Source organism: Alligator sinensis, unplaced genomic scaffold, assembly GCF_000455745.1.
Source record: "Alligator sinensis unplaced genomic scaffold, ASM45574v1 scaffold560_1, whole genome shotgun sequence".
Lineage (NCBI taxonomy): Eukaryota > Metazoa > Chordata > Crocodylia > Alligatoridae > Alligator > Alligator sinensis.
The window spans coordinates 1,264,750-1,281,104 of NW_005841837.1; the positions used below are offsets into that span (position 1 = coordinate 1,264,750).

Below are 16,355 nucleotides of genomic sequence, written 5' to 3' on the forward strand. Positions count from 1 at the left end.
GGCTGTGCAATGACGTCAGCCAGTGCCTTCAGTACCCTTGGATGGAGCTCATCCGGGCCTGCCAACCTAAAGGCATCCAGTTCCTCCAAGTGACTCTGCACCATCTCAGGGTCTACGCATGGCAGTCTGGTGCCTTGCTGCTGCCTCTCTACAACCCCAGTGAGAGACTTGTCCTGCCCCTCGCTTAGGAACACTGAGGCAAAGAACTCGTTGAGGAGTTCAGCCTTGTCCCCCCTGTCCGTCACCAATTGCTTCTGCCCATTTAGTATGGGTTATGTTTTGCCTGCCCGTATTCTTTTGAGGGAAACTATAGATTAAAAGCAAATAGGCTTACCAGATGAGGGCAGTTCCCTTTGATAGCTGTAAGTCTATGTATTCCTGATTCAAATGTAATTTACGTTAGTATACAATATGAAGTCTAAATCACACCAGGGTATGTCTGTCTGTTCATGCCCTGATTCCAAGAGAGAAGAGAATACATAATCAGGATGGCATTCTTCCTTAAGTAGGTTTTAAGACATAAATCTGTAAGGGCCTTGTTACATGTTACTCTGTGAGCCACACAAATGTTGACGGCTAGAAGTGCACCGATATATTGGTCCATATTGGATCAGCACCAATAAAAGGAAAATTAACATTATCGGCAATCAGCGTTTTTTGGCCCACGTAGCCGATAGTGTCACTGATAAATGCTGCATGCATGTGTGCAGCCTCCAAGTACAGGGCCACGAATGCAGCCCAGCAGCTTGGAGAACAATATCCCACCAGTAAATCTGTGGGGGGGAGGGAAGGGACATGGTGGGGAGTAGATCGAGGCTCCCATGGTAAGGGAAGGAGTGGGGCAGGGGCAGGCACTGCCCAGCTAGGGCACTGAAAGTGTCCCTGGGAGCAGGACAGAGTCACTTAACGAGTGCTTAAAACTAGTTTCAAGTGGTAATATGTGTACACAGTCCAGGACCCACCCAAAATTATTGTATGACAAAGCTCTAAATTTCATGTGTTTGTATTACTAGTAAAAGCATTCTCAAAAGACATATTAAGTATATTGATATGATTTTGTACGATATAAAACAAAAGGGAGGAACTGATGTAGTTATACAGTCCATAAGATAATACAGTCTGAAACTGCTGTGGCTATAGGATGCCAACTAGAGAGAATTAAGATGTACAGATAAGATCCTTATCCCAGCAGCCCTTTTACATCCCAAGCAAAATGATTAGAACAGGGAGCCCTGAAAACCCTGTATAGAGCCAGTGAGGATTTTCCAGAGAAAAACTGCAGGAGACAGCTTTCGTTAGATCTAAATGACACAAATGCAGTGCCACATAGTGGGCAAGTCTACATGTATATTAGTGAGCTTTTCCTAATGTTCATTAAATTTAGTACCTCCAATATGAGGTACTAAATAAATGCACATTAGGCTGTGCTAATGTGCTGTAGCACAAGTACACGCTTTTTAGGTGACACTTAATATGCAGTAGCCTATTCTACTGCATTTTAGCATATTAGCTCAGTTTTTTATGCACCACTTTAATGCACGTTAGAAGAAGCTACTGCACATTAAAGTGCATTTGTAGACCACCCAGTGATACCCAGACTAGCTCTGAATAAGTCAGCTCAGCTACCAGCAGCAGTGTGGCCATGTTAGCTTGGGTCATAGGCACCAAGTATATGGGGACCCAAGGACCCTGCCCCCCTCAGGAAGAGGGTAGGGTGACCACCCATCCCAAATCGGATGAGACAGTCCCAAAATGGGACCATCAAGTCCCGATCCCAGGCCACATGACTCTGGGACAGCATTTGTCCCGTATTCCCGGTATCGTACAGAAATCTGGGTTTTCTGTTCACTGTGGAAAAATGCAGGAAATGGCAGGGGTCCTTTTGCAGGCTAGTAGAGTTCTAGCCAGCAAGGGGCTGCACACACTGGGAGGCAGGGGCCACCACATGCATGTGTGCATAAGCAAATCATGTGGCCACCCTAGCCCCCTGTCCACCCCAGTAAAAATAAAAGTCAGCACCAATGGCTTGGGTGGCGTATCACACTAATATACCCTGTTTCTCAGGAGGGCTAGTTAGCCGCAGCAGAACACCCCACAAACACAGCTAATACTGCTCCTGATCCTAGAGCTAGCATGTGCAGAGCTAGCATTGAGTATCACAGCACTGTGCAGACTGATGCATGAACTACATGGGACTCTTGGTGCACAGAACTGTATCATGCTATTCAGTCATGGCCTGTGTTGATTTACAGTAGCTGTGAATCTGGCTGCAAATCCAGTTTTCATCTGTAGTAGCCTTATCTTTAGGGTCAGGAAGTGAAGTGGTTGGACCTAGTTGCAATTCAGGTAGTGTGAATCTTGAACAGACAACAAGTCTCTGGGCCTTCTGAATTGTGCCTTTTAGGAGATTCCATATCCACTGCTGAACTGGTCGACATTATGCATTGATTAAGTTGCTGAAACCCAAGCCTCCTGGCTCCTTGAGAAACCCAGAACCTACTTGAGCCTATTAAGATATCCTGCCTGTTCCCCATATTCTTTTGCACAGGCATTGCATGCATAGATTAGGGTTAACTAAGACAGGCACAAAAAAGTTGAGTCAGTGAAAGAAGCAAATGGCTTAATAAAATGTAAGACAGGTGTCATTCAAATTACTCAAGATCTCTGGGAAATTAAACAAATAGTGTGTGAGATCAGTTTAATAACAGAACTAAAATCAGTATCTTAGGCAAGCCCTATATATGTGCAGATGTTACAATTAGTAGGCATGATGCTCCTATTTTCAGAATGGGATTGTGATTTAGGCAGTAACAATAGTGCCATCCAGTGGGCACTCGGTTTGGAAATGTGCAGGTTGCACCAACTGAAAGGAAGTTCTGATTTCTGATTTCTGAACTAGAAAGGAGGTGATATAACTTGCCCAAGGTCACTTAGTAGGTTAGTTGCAGAATGAAAAATAGAATCAGTACCTCCAAATTCCAACCTACCCAGGGCTCTGTTTGCTGGATCTCATGTTATCTCATTTGTTTTCTTTTTGGTTATGGCACCTGCTGTCAAGTAGTCTGCCAAGAATACTGCATTTGGCTTGATTATTAAACTGATCTCAAAGCATCTCACTCATCCCCAGAGACCAAGCCAAATCACAACTATCTTAAATTTTGTTAAGACATCATTTCTCCCCACTGATTCTGTACTTGGGATATGCTTATCCAAGATAACATTGCCATGTGTTGAGTCACTGCACATTTAAATCTGGTATTTAAGTATATGAAGGGGAGACTGTTTTGCTAGAATTATTCCATTGTATGTTTTACACCTGGTGTACTCTGACAGGTAAGAGCCCTGTTACTTAAATGTGTATGTGCATGTGCATGCATATGTAGTTCTAACACAAAGGGGTCCTGATCTCAGTTGGAGCTACTAACTGCTACTGTAATATAGAGAGAAATTTGTTATGATCAATATCTGATAATGAATAATATACCAAGTAATTATTCACTACAGCTTATTTAGTTATTTTCCTACTTGAGTGACATGATTGTAGGTTTTCAGCCAGGCTTACTCACAGCATTCTCTATCAAGAATTCTATAATCAGAGTCTTAACTTCAGCCATCACTGAAATGCACCCAGCTTGGAGAAGGGTGGGTCTTAATCACCCCTTATAACTCTACCATCAACACTATGAGTCAGGGGAACATACCAGCACCTAGAAATAGTTGGTAGGTTAGATAAGCAAAATGCAGTTAGAAACTCCACTGTGAATATTACTTTCTTTTTTGAAAAGCAACTTGAGGTTTTTCACAAAACCTCTAGACCATGGGCATGACATCTTTTTAGATGAGACAAGAGACCCTGGCACACTGAATAGCATCCAAGCCAGGGGCGGGCAATTATTTTGGGCAGAGGGCCGCTTACTGAGTTTTGGCAAGCCATCGAGGGCCTCATGACAGGCAGGGCAGATTAAGATTAATTTTGTAAATTTTTTAGGGGCCCTGCGGGCTAGATAAAATGGCCTAGCAGGCCACATCCGGCCCTCAGGCCACATTTTGCCCACCCCTGATCCCTGATCCAAGCCATAGGACAGTTTAGCTGCCTTGGCAGAAGAATGTGGCTCCGTTTAAACATCAAAGAACACACCCTGCTAAAATAAGAGCAACATTGACCACTTCTCAGCCTTCCAATCAATCACCACTGCCATTTGGAAAGAGATCAACCTGAATCTATGCCATGTCAGTTCTACAACCAGGAACAGTGAGAGACAAGCTCACATTACAAGGCACTGGACCAAGAACTGACTAGTTTTGGAGACAACCAGAATGTAACAGATGGCTTTATTACCCTTCTTCCTCAGGACTATATCAGATCTTAACCTCTGGCACCATCAGCAAGGAACAGCTGCGGAGTCTGATGCATAACCTGTACCCCAGGGAAGGCCCACAGACCACTGATGAGCTTGCTACTCTTTTTCTTAATGAAGTGGATAAAAGCAATCGAGGTAATTTGGCAGCTGTTCCAGTGAGTGTGCTGTGCTTTGGATAGGGCATATTCTGAGTGACTTGATGAAGATCTACAGGTGCTGCCATGCTCAGAGAGGAGAAACAGTGTCCCTCCAAGGATGTACTGTACTACCATTCTGAGCCCTGCAGCAAGAGCAGGATACCACCTGGACCAGCTGATATAGTAAGAGGAGCAGGGAGAATCAGCTTTTTGCAGGCAAAATTTGTGGTATCAGACTTCATTTATTATTCCTTTCTAGCAGCCTGAGGGGCAGTGCCTACATTGAACTGATGTGCTAAAAAAATACTCCAGTAGTCAGTGTGGGATTAAGTGGGATTTAAGTCACTATGGGCAGGGGATAGGTAAGATAAAGGGAAAGTAAACAGGTTAGGGGAAGGGTTTCTACAGGGCAGGATGACAGAGGGATTCAATGCAGAGATATACATAGGGCTCTAGCCCACAGTCCACAATACAGTTCTTCAGGTATCAGACATAGAAGCAGGTAAGAGAGAGAGAAGCAGAAGCAGAATCTAGGGCTCCCCCACGCCAGACACTAATTCCAGCTCCAGCTACATTACAGAGGTGTTTTGTTAGCTCAAGTCATTCTGCTAATGCCTCAGACTCCATGTCTGCCCTCTCCGTGATTCAGAAATGAACCCTGTAGCTCCCATCTCAGTTTCTTCAGGTAGTGTCAATCACCACACTATTTGGCTTCCTCTGCTGCCTATTTCTACACAAAGGTTTTACCTGAAAGGGTGGCCTTGCTTTTAGAACTTGCAATACTGAAAGGCAGCTTCTTTTCCCCTCCTTCCCACCCCCAGCATTGCCCTGATTCTTCTTATGCTCAATGTGCTCCTGTACAGAAGTGGGAGGCAAGATAGTTTCTGTCCTCAACCCTCCCTCTGGGCTATGCAGAAGACTGCACATTGTACAAACCAGCAGGAGTCACAGACTAGTAGATGGAGAGCTAAGAATATACAAAATAGACTCTGGTGCTGGGCTTTTAGGCCAGATTCAGAGTGATCCCATGTCCCTGTGCATCAGAGAGGCTTGGAGCAGATGTAACTCACCCAATATCACATCTCACTGACTCTTGTACCCACAGGTCTAAGCCTTTCCAGAACCACCATATACCAAATTAAGATCTTAATTCTACCCTCTTCACCTTGCAGAGTACAGGCTTCTGTCATCCCTATTTATCACACTGCCTTCCTCCTGCATTCCAGCATTACAAACATTCACAACTCGCAGTTTGAGATGGAAGATAGGTAAGGGCAAACACAGGACAGCAGGTTGAAGAGGCAGAATTCAAGTAACAGGGCATGGTCTAACATGTGGCCATTATTGTAGAGGTAGAGTACATACCTGTGAGTAGGGAAGAGGGTTTATGTAGTTTGAATCCTTTAGCCATCAGTTTTATTTCTAGAAGTCTATTCACTTAGCAGCTGTAACTGATTTTGTGACAACAACACTGGTAGGGTATGGCACATTATTGAAAGCCAGTCCTTGAAAGTGAAAATGTCATACAAAGACCAAAACTGCATTTAATGGGAAGTAGGTAGAACCTTAATTTTTCTATAAGTTAAATATAAAACAAGCAAAGCTGCATCAAAACTTGCTGATGTATTTTCAAGGAGTGTGATTTTATAACTTTGCAACTGGGAAAAACTGCCCTAGTTTTTCCATTATCTAGTTATGCCATTTAAGACTATTCTTACCCAGGCTAAAGGGAAAAATGAAATGCAGACACTGTGCAATAACATAGCATATTTGACTTGGTAAGTCATTTCAGCTGCCACTACTAGTGAGTAATGACTTGAAGATTACACTGTTTTTATCCTCAAGACATAAATACCACAAGTGGGAGGAATACAGCTTGGAAGTACAAAACCTTTATTGTCTGTGTTCTGAATAGATTGTGTTCATGCCTGATTAGGTTATATTGATGAAGATCAGTTTTTAGCTTGGGTGAAGACCCTTCCCCAGCAAACATTGACGTCAGTGCTTCACTTTCCAATCATACCTTCCAACATCACTCATCTTAAGGAGCAAGAATCTTCTTTTCCTTCCGTAAGTAGGCTTTTAAATTTCACCCCTTATTGAAAACACACCCACATGAAAGAGCAGAAATGGTGGTAAATAAACTCTTTTTTAATGCAGTTTTATTTTACATAAAATTTAGTGCTTTGTGGAAAACAACTGTATCAGGCCCAGATTTTTAGAAGTGACTAATGACTGAAGTACCCAGCTTGACATCTGGACACAGGGCATGGGGCTGCAGCCTGGCCAGATCCAATGCCTGGTAGCAGTGAGGGCAGGGGCAGCGGCAGCACAGAGTTGTGCCTTGCCTCACTGTCAGCATTTACGCATCGCCTATGGTTTGAGGTACCTTGAAGTGATGATATTTTCAGACGGCAGGGAATTCTACACTTTCATTGGGTCAGACTCTTTCTGTGTCTCAGGTTGCATGCCCACAGAGGGACACGCTGACTTGAAGACCCTGGTACAAGTCCTGTGTGATGTCACTTTTCAGCAGGGGAGTTGTGCTTTAGCTACAAACATCTATATGAAGAACAAAGAAGCACCAGCTTCTTGGTCCACACTGCTTCTTTATTTCAGCTTCTGCTCCAGGAGTTTCTCCATTCTCCCATTCAAGAATTCATCTGACGTTCTCCAACAGCATCAGAGAGTTTAAGGACACAGCCTCTGCTACAGGCCTTCATAGTGAGCAGGAACAACCCCAGGTCTCCTAACCCCTGTCTGCACCAGGTGGCCTAGCCTATTACCCTCAGCCCTGCTTTCCCAATCATCTAGATTGGGAAACTATCAAGAAGCCAACTATCAGGGCTTCTAGATGTGTACATACCTATGCCTCTGGCTCTCTCAGCAACTTAGCCCCTTCCAAACATGAGATACTTTGCTGGTTTTAAGCCAGAGTCCACACTCCCCTTCACAAGCCCTAGTGTTTCTCTATAGAGGGCCAAGCCCTATCTTTTTTGTCTTAACTGTGGTATATGGCCAATCACTGATGCTTTCAGCTTATATTTTACCCTGATCATAAAAAGTGGCAGTTGCTCTATAGCCAAATAATTAATCCTCCGTTATTGTCTAGGTATAGAGCCTATGCACCTCATTCAAGGGCATGTCTGTTCTCCTCTAGCAGAATGTGTGTCTTCCTCTCTGATAGCATCCTTTATGTCTTTTTAGGAGTTAGTGGACGCATCTATTTGAGATGTTTACTGCAGAGTAGGCTAATTAGCTCTGCAGTAAATGTCTTGCATCTACATGTGTGGCCCTCATTAGGAAACTAATCAACTCTGCAACAGGGTAGTACTTGTAAATAAAAGTACTATCCTATTGTGGAGTGTTTTACTCTACAGCAGCACAAGTGTAGATGTTGACATGACTGCCTGGGGCATGACGGCGCCTGACAGCTAGCCCTGCACTGGAGCAGCCTCATGCCCCAGCCAGCCCCTCCACAGCACGTTGAGCCAGGTCGGAATAGCCCCAGGCTGGCAGGCTGACACCCCAGACCCTCTGCCTTCCAGGGTTGCTTCGACCCAGCTCAGTGTGCTGGGGTTCTGGGTGCATGCGTAAATGTAGTGCCCTGAAACAATAAACTCTGGCACAATGTGCCCGATTTTTTTGATTTACTCCATAGCACATGTAGACTTGCCCAGTGTGGGCTAGTGGTTTGTGTACTAGTCTAAGACTCAAGAGACCTTCATTGTACTCCCAGCTCTATTACTGACCCACTGTGTGACTTTGGGCACGTTGCTTATCTTCCCTGTTTCCCTTGGTCTATTTGGATTGCAAACTTTGGGGCAAGGATCATCTTTCCCTGTTCAGTGTGATATGGTGTCAAGCACCAGGTGGCCTCCAAATGCTGTTGCTTCTTGAGATATGGACCTAGTGCTAATGCTCTTTTCCTCCATGTGCAAATGCTCTTTGGCAGCCTTGTTGGGTGACCTGTGTGTGGTCCCTGAGAGGAGAACACACCTTTCTTGGAAAATCAATGCTATTATAGTTCAGAATCTCTTTTGAACTCAAGGTGCTTTGTGCCCGTGATTAATGTGTCAAAAGGTTTGTTTGTGGGATTTTATAGCACAGCGATGCCCAACACGGGCCAGATAAGTGGTGCAGGACTGGTTCACAGGCCTGAAATTCAGCAGCAGGGGAGCAGTGGCGGTATTAATTGCTCCTCCATGGGCTGGATCTGGCTTGCAGGCCATAGACTGAGCACCAGTGTTATAGTATGTAGCCATATTAGATTAAATATACTTGATCTCACCTGCTCTCCTAAACTAAGCAGTCCTTGACCTGGATAGTACACAGACCACTTTGGAATCCCAGATGCTGTGCACATAAACCAAGGGGTTGTTGCCAAATACTTGGTGATTACTAGACTATAAGAACTGAATGAGTGGTGCAACTTCATTTCACCCCATCATTGCTGGTGGGTGACAGTGGGGAAGGAAGAGTAGTAGCCCATATTGCTGAGCCTATAGCAGTGATATTGTCCAAGGGAGTAGGGACCTTGCTCAAACTTCATTGATATTAATGGCCAAAGGCCACAAGCTTTGAAGGGGTCTTCAAATGCCTTTAAGTGTTGGCCATCCTTATGACATCTAAGGATGCCAACTAAAGAAAAGCCTCTTTCTCATTTTGTTTTCCTAGACAGCTGTGCATTTCAAAGACAGATCACACCTGTGTGACAGGCAGCTCTTGCAGGTTGCAACAGAGATGTCTTCAAAAAGAAGAGATTGGAGGCTCTTAGCAAACAGCCTTGGGTTTTTGGAGAAGGACTGTTCCCGCCTGGAGCATGAACATTCAGAGGTAAAGAGCCAGGTAAGAACTGGAAATGTATCACCCTCTTTCCTGATTTGGATTTCATCTGGTGTAAAAGAGGGCAGGGGCCAGACATTTGAAATTGTAAGTTCCTTGGGGCAGCAACTGAACCTAGCTATATAGAATGTCAGTAACAGAGGCTGGGATCAGACAGAAACATAGTAACGGGTGTAAACTAGTTGAGAGTGGATTTAGGTTAGATATTAGGAAGACATTTTTCACAGTAAGGGTGGCCAGGATCTGGACTGGGCTCCAAGAGCGCTGGTGCTATCACCTAGCTTGGAGGTCTTCAAGAGGAGGTTAGATAGTCACCTGGCTGGGGTCATCTGACCTCGGTCCTCTTTCCTGCCAGGGGCAGGGTGTCAGACACAATGATCCATTGCAGTCCCTTCTGACTCTACAATCTATGAATAAGGACCAGCATCTGATAGGTGAGGTCAGACAAACTCAGACTGGAAATAAAACACAGATTTTTAAACAGGGAAGGTAATTAACTCTTGAAAGAAATTACAAAAGTTTGTGGTGGTTTCTCTGTCACTGGCAATTTTTGAAACAGGACAGGATATTTTCCCAAAACCCACGCTCTAGTCCAGACAGGAATTAACTTGGGGAAATCCTATGGCCTGGGATATACAGGACGTTGAACTAGCTGGTTCTCTTGGCCTTAGAATACATGAATCTGAATCTAGAGTCAGAGGTAACCAGTGAGGCAGATTTGAAGTCATTGGAATAGAATTAGTGGGAGGCAACATCTTTGTTAGATCTGTCTGGGGTCTACGCTCACATTACCATGGCTGTCTGACCAAGGGTAGAACCATAAACCTTGCATCTCATTTAACATACAGATCCTGGCATTGTTGCAGATTTGGCGAAAGATGTGTCAGGAGGCTCCTCTTCCTGTCCTACAGACAGCACTGAGACAGAGTGGTAATGCAGACATTTGCAATGAAGTATTTAGCTTGAATTTCTGAAGGCATCATGTGAATAGTGTGCAAACTGGAGAGGAACCAGATCAGCTAATTTCAAACAGCTGCTCAAACTCATGGTCCTTTTTCCTTGGAAGAGCAAACATTTGTAAGGCAGCCACATTTGGATTTGCTGGCTGAGCTTTTCAAAATTGCACGTGGGATTTGAGTGTCCATTAGTTGTAATGGGAACCTGGCATCCAAATCTCTTAGAGGGGTTTGAAAAGTGAGCACAGTCTTTATATTAGCTAGGACAGAAGTTACACATAAACTGGTTTAAGTGATCAGAAACTGGTTTAAACCAATAACAGAACAGAAGCTCAGTGGACATAAACCAGTTTCAAAATGGCTGAAACTGGTTTAAGATAAATCTGGTTGTATGCAGTATCAGACTTAACTGATTTGGGTCAACTGGTTTATGAAACTTCTGTCCCAGATCCCTTCCTGGTTCAAGTTAAATCACAGTCCCCCAGCATCCCAGCATGCTCTGCAGCCCTGGGCTGGGCTGGGCTGTACTGTCTGCTCCAGGGAGCAGGGCTGGCCCCACCCCTCTGCTCCCTAGCTGGAGCAGTGAGGGCTGGCTGACAAGAGGGTGAGGGGGGTGGGTAAGGCTGGCTGGGGATGCAGCCCAGTCTTGGGGCAGCGGGGAACTACTATGGGTGTGCGAAGCAGGCCTTATTCAATTTGTATTCGGCTCGAATCAGGGACAGTGATTCGATTTGTTGATTTGGATTACTATCCCCGATTCAATTCGGCTGAATCCGAATCTGAAGATTCAATGCTGATTCAGAGAATCAGTGATTTGGACACAGACACAGCTTTAAATGTTTTTTCTACATACCTCAAGGTACCAGCATGGCTTGCGAACGCTGTGATGCCGGGGCATATGGAGCATCCCACAGGAGTGTGTGTGGGGGGGACCCCCATGTGCTCAGCATTGAACCCAGAATTGGATTGGAAATGCTTCCGATCCACTTCCAGGTCCACCGGGGAGTGCAAGGGGAGGGCCCCGTCCCCTCCCCCCGCCTTGGCAATCGGCCATGGGAGGACCCCAGGTGCCCACCCCACACCCAGGAGGCACCAGTCATCGGGCTGGGGGGGCACATGAGAGCCCCCCCAATGCACTCCCTGGCGGATCTGGAAGTAGACTGGGAGTGCTTCTGGTTCACTTCTTGGTCTGCTACCAAGCATGCTAGGGAGCCCCCCATACTTCTGTGGGATGCTCCATGTGCCCCAGCATCGCAGCATTGACAAGCTGCCTGCTACCTAGAGGTATGTAGAAAAAACATTTAAAGCTGTGTCTATGTCCGAATCACCAAATCTTTCCGAATCTCTGTGAATCGATTTGAAGGGTTCCAATTCAATTCGGAGAGATTAAAGGGTCCTCTGATTTGATTTGGATTTGGAGATTCAGCCACTGAATCAGGCCAAATCTCCGCTGAATTGAATCAGGGACCGAAGCTTCGCACAGCCCTAGGGACTACCACCCAGGCAAATTCTGGCTGGGATTTAGGGCCAGGCTTGGGGGGGTTAAACACCCTATTCCCTGCTCAAACTTGATGCTGGCTGCAACTGTGGACTACAAATCCCAGGGGCACCTGGAAGCAGGAAGAGCAAGTGATGAGCAGAGTCCTGCTGCTGTAATTCTGAATTATAAATCCCAGAGACCAGAGGGACATCAGGAAGAGAAAGTGAATGCAGGGTCAGAAGGCCATGCTCTATTGCCCCCCAGCTCTTGGCTGTAAGTCACTGCAGGCATGTGGCTGCATTTCCTGTATCAAAGGTAAATGTATGTTCACTTCTGCTTCAATTTAATCTGTGCCATTTAGACTAACCTGCAAAGACTGAATTGATTCAGCCTCAGGCTTTTTGACTGTCTACCTAACCATTAAATGTCAGTTTTCCATTTAATAAAGCAAAGTAGTGTTATGCATTCGTTTCTATTCATACACTGAAAGAGTCAGTTTTACCAATGGCAATATATGCCCCATTTGATTTTCACAGTGCACTTTGGTTCTTTATAGTTTGAAAAGTGAACCCTAAGCTGGAAAAATGCACCTGAAGCAACAGTAAATCTACTTCTGATTTGGGACCCTGTAGGCAACAGTGTACATTGTCCCTCACTAAAAACTCTGCTTCATTTTCTTTCAGACCACATTTCACTTTTTTTAAATAATTCAAGGCTTATTGAAGAGTCAGATTTTTTGTTAAACTGTAAACTCATCTAGAAGTTTGAGAAGAGAAATAATACCCCTTCTTCCCCTTTCTTCCTTATTCTCCTGCATCGCCTCAATGGATCTTGACTCATGTGGTTAGCGATAAGACAATGCTGGGTAGATAGGTATGTGCAGTCAGTGGGAGGAGACAAGGAACAGGCTGAGTTAAATTTACCAGCCTAAGTCCATCTCCCTTGTCATGGAGTCTGAGGCTAGGAACAGACATTATACATAAGCCGGTTTAAGTGATCAGAAACTAGTTTAAACCTGTAACAGAACAGATGTTCAGTGCACATGAACCAGTTTGAAAATGGCTGAAACTGATTTGAGATAAACTTGGGTGAATGTAGTATCCGACTTAACTGATTTGGGTCAAACTGGTTTATGCAATGTCTGTCCCAGACCCCTTCCTGGTTTAATTTAAATCAGAGTCCCCCAACATCCCAGATGCTTTGCATCCCTGGGTGGGGTTCTGCTTTAGAGCAGGGCTGGCCCCACCCCTCTGCTCCCTGGCTGGAGCTCCAGCAGAGACTGCAGGCACAGTGGCATCTGTCTGGCTTCCTTCTGCTCCCTCACCCCACTCCCTGCTCAAGCAAGGATTTTTCCCCTCCCCTCTCCCACAGCATGGATGTAGCCAATATGTGGTATGCTAGCTAATGCTGAGAGGGGTCTGTGTAAGGCAGGCAGGACAACAGCAGAGAGGACAGTGGCCACTTAGGTCTTTTTGGAGCTAATCAACAGGTAGCTGGTAATGTCCCTCCATTCCTTCCTTGGAAAAAGTTGTTTAAGAAGAGCTTGAACTGATGAGAGAGGCTTTTGTTTTATTTTAATGGAGTGCTAAATGCTGTGTTACTCCCTGTGTAACTCCCTGCTGGCTCCCTGCCTGGTCAGGAGCAGTGAGTTAGGGGGGAGAGGACCCCTCTCTAATCAGAGGTCCTGCTGGAGCTTGGCCATGCCCCACCCCCTCAGCTCAGCACTGCAGAAGGGAAGGGAGGGCGGCTGTAGCACCCCCCAGCTTCTAGCCTGAACCACTGCAGGCATGCGTCTGCATTTCTTCAGTCCAGAAGGAATGTCTGTGCATTTATGAACTGGTTCAGCCTAGCCAGGTTAAACTAACCTGCAAAGATTGAATCAATTCAGGTTCAGGCTTTTTGAATATCTGTCCCTAGCCTGAGTGTAAGAAGTCAGGTAAATTTGCAGCTTATAGACTAACTAATTCAGAGAGAGATATATAGCATAAGCTTTTGTGAGCCCAATTTTCCTCTTTTTTATTTCAAAGGCCAAATCAGCTCCAAATTCTATCAGGCAAAACCCAGTAGTCAAGTTCCAACTTTTGACAGTAGAACTCAGTCATTCAAGTCCATGTGGCTCTACCACTGGGCAAGTATCCTCCTTCCCAGACTTATCAGTCTGGAGCTTCAGATACTCCCAAAATCTGTGGTCAACGTCCTACATGCAAGCCCAGGAATGCTGGGGTTCAGATTCCCACTAGTCTTGCTTGCTCTTCACCAAAATGCCACGGAGCAAGCCAGGAGGAAAGCAAGAAAGCAGTCCCCCATTACCACAAAATTGTATAGTCAAGTCTCCTGCATTGTTCACTTCATCAGATGCTGACCTTAAAACAAAGGATGCTGTGAAGGGACATGCACAGAGCACTGTATAAAATGGAGGGAGTGATTTGAATACAAAAGGCAGAAAGGGAGGGAGGGATGGGAATTTGAACCACCTTGAATAGGAAACTGCAGAACAAGAAATCACCAACAGACTAGATTGTGTTAAGTATGGGCTAAACAGGGACTACGGATTCTTATCCCATTACCTAGATTACCTTTTGTGACCCTTCTGTTCCCATAGGCTTATTACTTGCTTGTTTGCACTACTTCTCCCCTTCTTGCCTCTCCCTTCCTACCTTTTATATTCAAATCACTCTCTCCATTTTATAAATTGCTCTGTGCTTGTCCTTTCACAGTATCTGAAGACATGATCTTGAGCTGATAAAACCTGTAGCAGGCCAGTAGGGGGCACTCCTGCATTGAGCCACCCACTTCATTGCACCTGACCACCTTCCAGGCTCCGAGTGCCTCCCTGGGGGCACCTCACGTCTGGCCGACCCCCTTCCTGGAGCACACCTGCTAGCCTGGGGGTAACACTGCCACCACCCAGGGATGGGCTTGATTCTGACTCTGTGCACCCTGGGAAACACAGGCCTAGTAGCCCTCAAGGGTATTTGATTCAATTCAAGAACTTGGGATGCTTCCCTCAGTTGGAAGCACAAATAGTGGTCTCCCTTAGTCAGTTGAACCAAAGGGACCCCAAGGCATAATCTAGACCCACTCCCAATAAGTCTCCCATGCTAGGTACAAAGGAGAACTTTATTGGTTACAAGGGGTAGAGTTGGAATAGGGTGCAGGGTAGAGCAATATCAGAGAAATCCCATAGAGCCAACTGGCATGGCTGGGTAGCCTTTGATCATGCATCTGAGTTACTGCAAGCTATATATCTAGTTAGATCTCAGGTAGCTGACTCACAAGTATCATCCAGAGGCAGGTGGAGATTCCCTCTGGAGGCAGGCAGTTCCTTGATCATGAGTTTTGAGAGAGAGAGAGAGAGAGCAAGTTTCAGATGGTACAGCTCTTCTTTCTCTCTGAGTCTTCCTCATGGCTGCTGCCCCTTCCTCCTGGGCAGTCCTTCTTATATAGCCCTTATGACCTCATTTACCTGGTCCAATGGAGGCCAGCACCTGTTGGCTGCCAGCCAACCAATTTGAAATGCATCACTAGTTGCTGGGCAGACTGGCAGTTCCTAGCTCCTCAGGGAACAAGCCCCTCACCCAGGTATGTGATACCAGTCACACAGGCAGAGGGAGCAGGTTTCCCCCCTCCCTCAGGAATGTATCCAGGTCAGGTTACCTAAAGAGATAGGGTAAGGTGTGTACCTTTTGCAGGGCCCATCTTAACCAAATTGTCACAGAGCAGAAGTTCGGGGGAGAAACAAAGGTGGCCTTCTGCCACAAAACCTATGTTATATATCTTTCTGATTTAGTCAGTCTATGGGTGCAGATCTACCCTGCCTTCTGCCTGACTTCAGACTGACATGGCTGACTAACTGTCTCTAAAAGTAACCCTCTATTGCTCCCTAAACAAGCTTAGGTGTGCTCCATGTGCTCCCAGGCCTGCAAGACAGGTGGAGAAAATGGCTTAGGAGCCAGCCTGAACAGCTAGGAGTGGCCTTGAGGGTATGCCTCAGCACTGCTCAGCCTCTCCATATCAGGAGGGGGCTTAACAGGGTTTATTTCTAGCAGTGGGCTGAAATCAAATGATTGTCCCACTCTCAGACCAGGTCTGGGTCTACAGTTCCCTGGTACTAATCATAATATCCCCAGAAATACTGACCTGGGGTCAGTGGTGGCAGTTCATTTCCCTCTGGGAGCCAATGACCAAACAGCCATGTTAAAGCAAAGTATTTTATTTAGCACTTCACAGAAAAAAAAGATCTTAAAAACAATAAGCAGACTGTATGCATGCCCAGCTTTTCAGATGTCCATCCACTTTCTACATGAAGATCCAGACATTCTGAAGTTTCCAATAAACCCCTTGAGACTGCAAGGCTCTGATTGGTATAACTTGCTCACCCACTTCAGTCTCACAGCTTTGGAGGGCATGACTTTCAATCCTGCTCAGCCTTTTCATTGCTCTTTTCTGCAGTCCAAATCAAACCTATGATCTATTAACTACCAGCAAAACAGGACTTGCTACTTTGTTGGAGATGGGGTGGCTGGTGGTCTTGCAAACACATGTTGAAATGTTCTTACCTGGGAAACTGTTTTCT

The 16,355-nt window shown here is 45.5% G+C and overlaps 1 protein-coding gene across 1 annotated transcript in view; it reads left to right on the plus strand.

The window, feature by feature from the left end:
• Nucleotides 1-12,347, plus strand: part of LOC112550131 — a 72,356-nt gene extending 60,009 nt beyond the window's left edge. Inside the window, exons 4-7 of the mRNA XM_025202949.1 lie at nt 4,353-4,496; nt 6,435-6,568; nt 9,176-9,346; nt 12,336-12,347. Of these exons, the coding sequence (XP_025058734.1) occupies nt 4,353-4,496; nt 6,435-6,568; nt 9,176-9,346; nt 12,336-12,347 (461 nt within the window). The remainder of the gene's footprint in view (nt 1-4,352; nt 4,497-6,434; nt 6,569-9,175; nt 9,347-12,335) is intronic.
• Nucleotides 12,348-16,355: the final 4,008 nt, after the last annotated feature.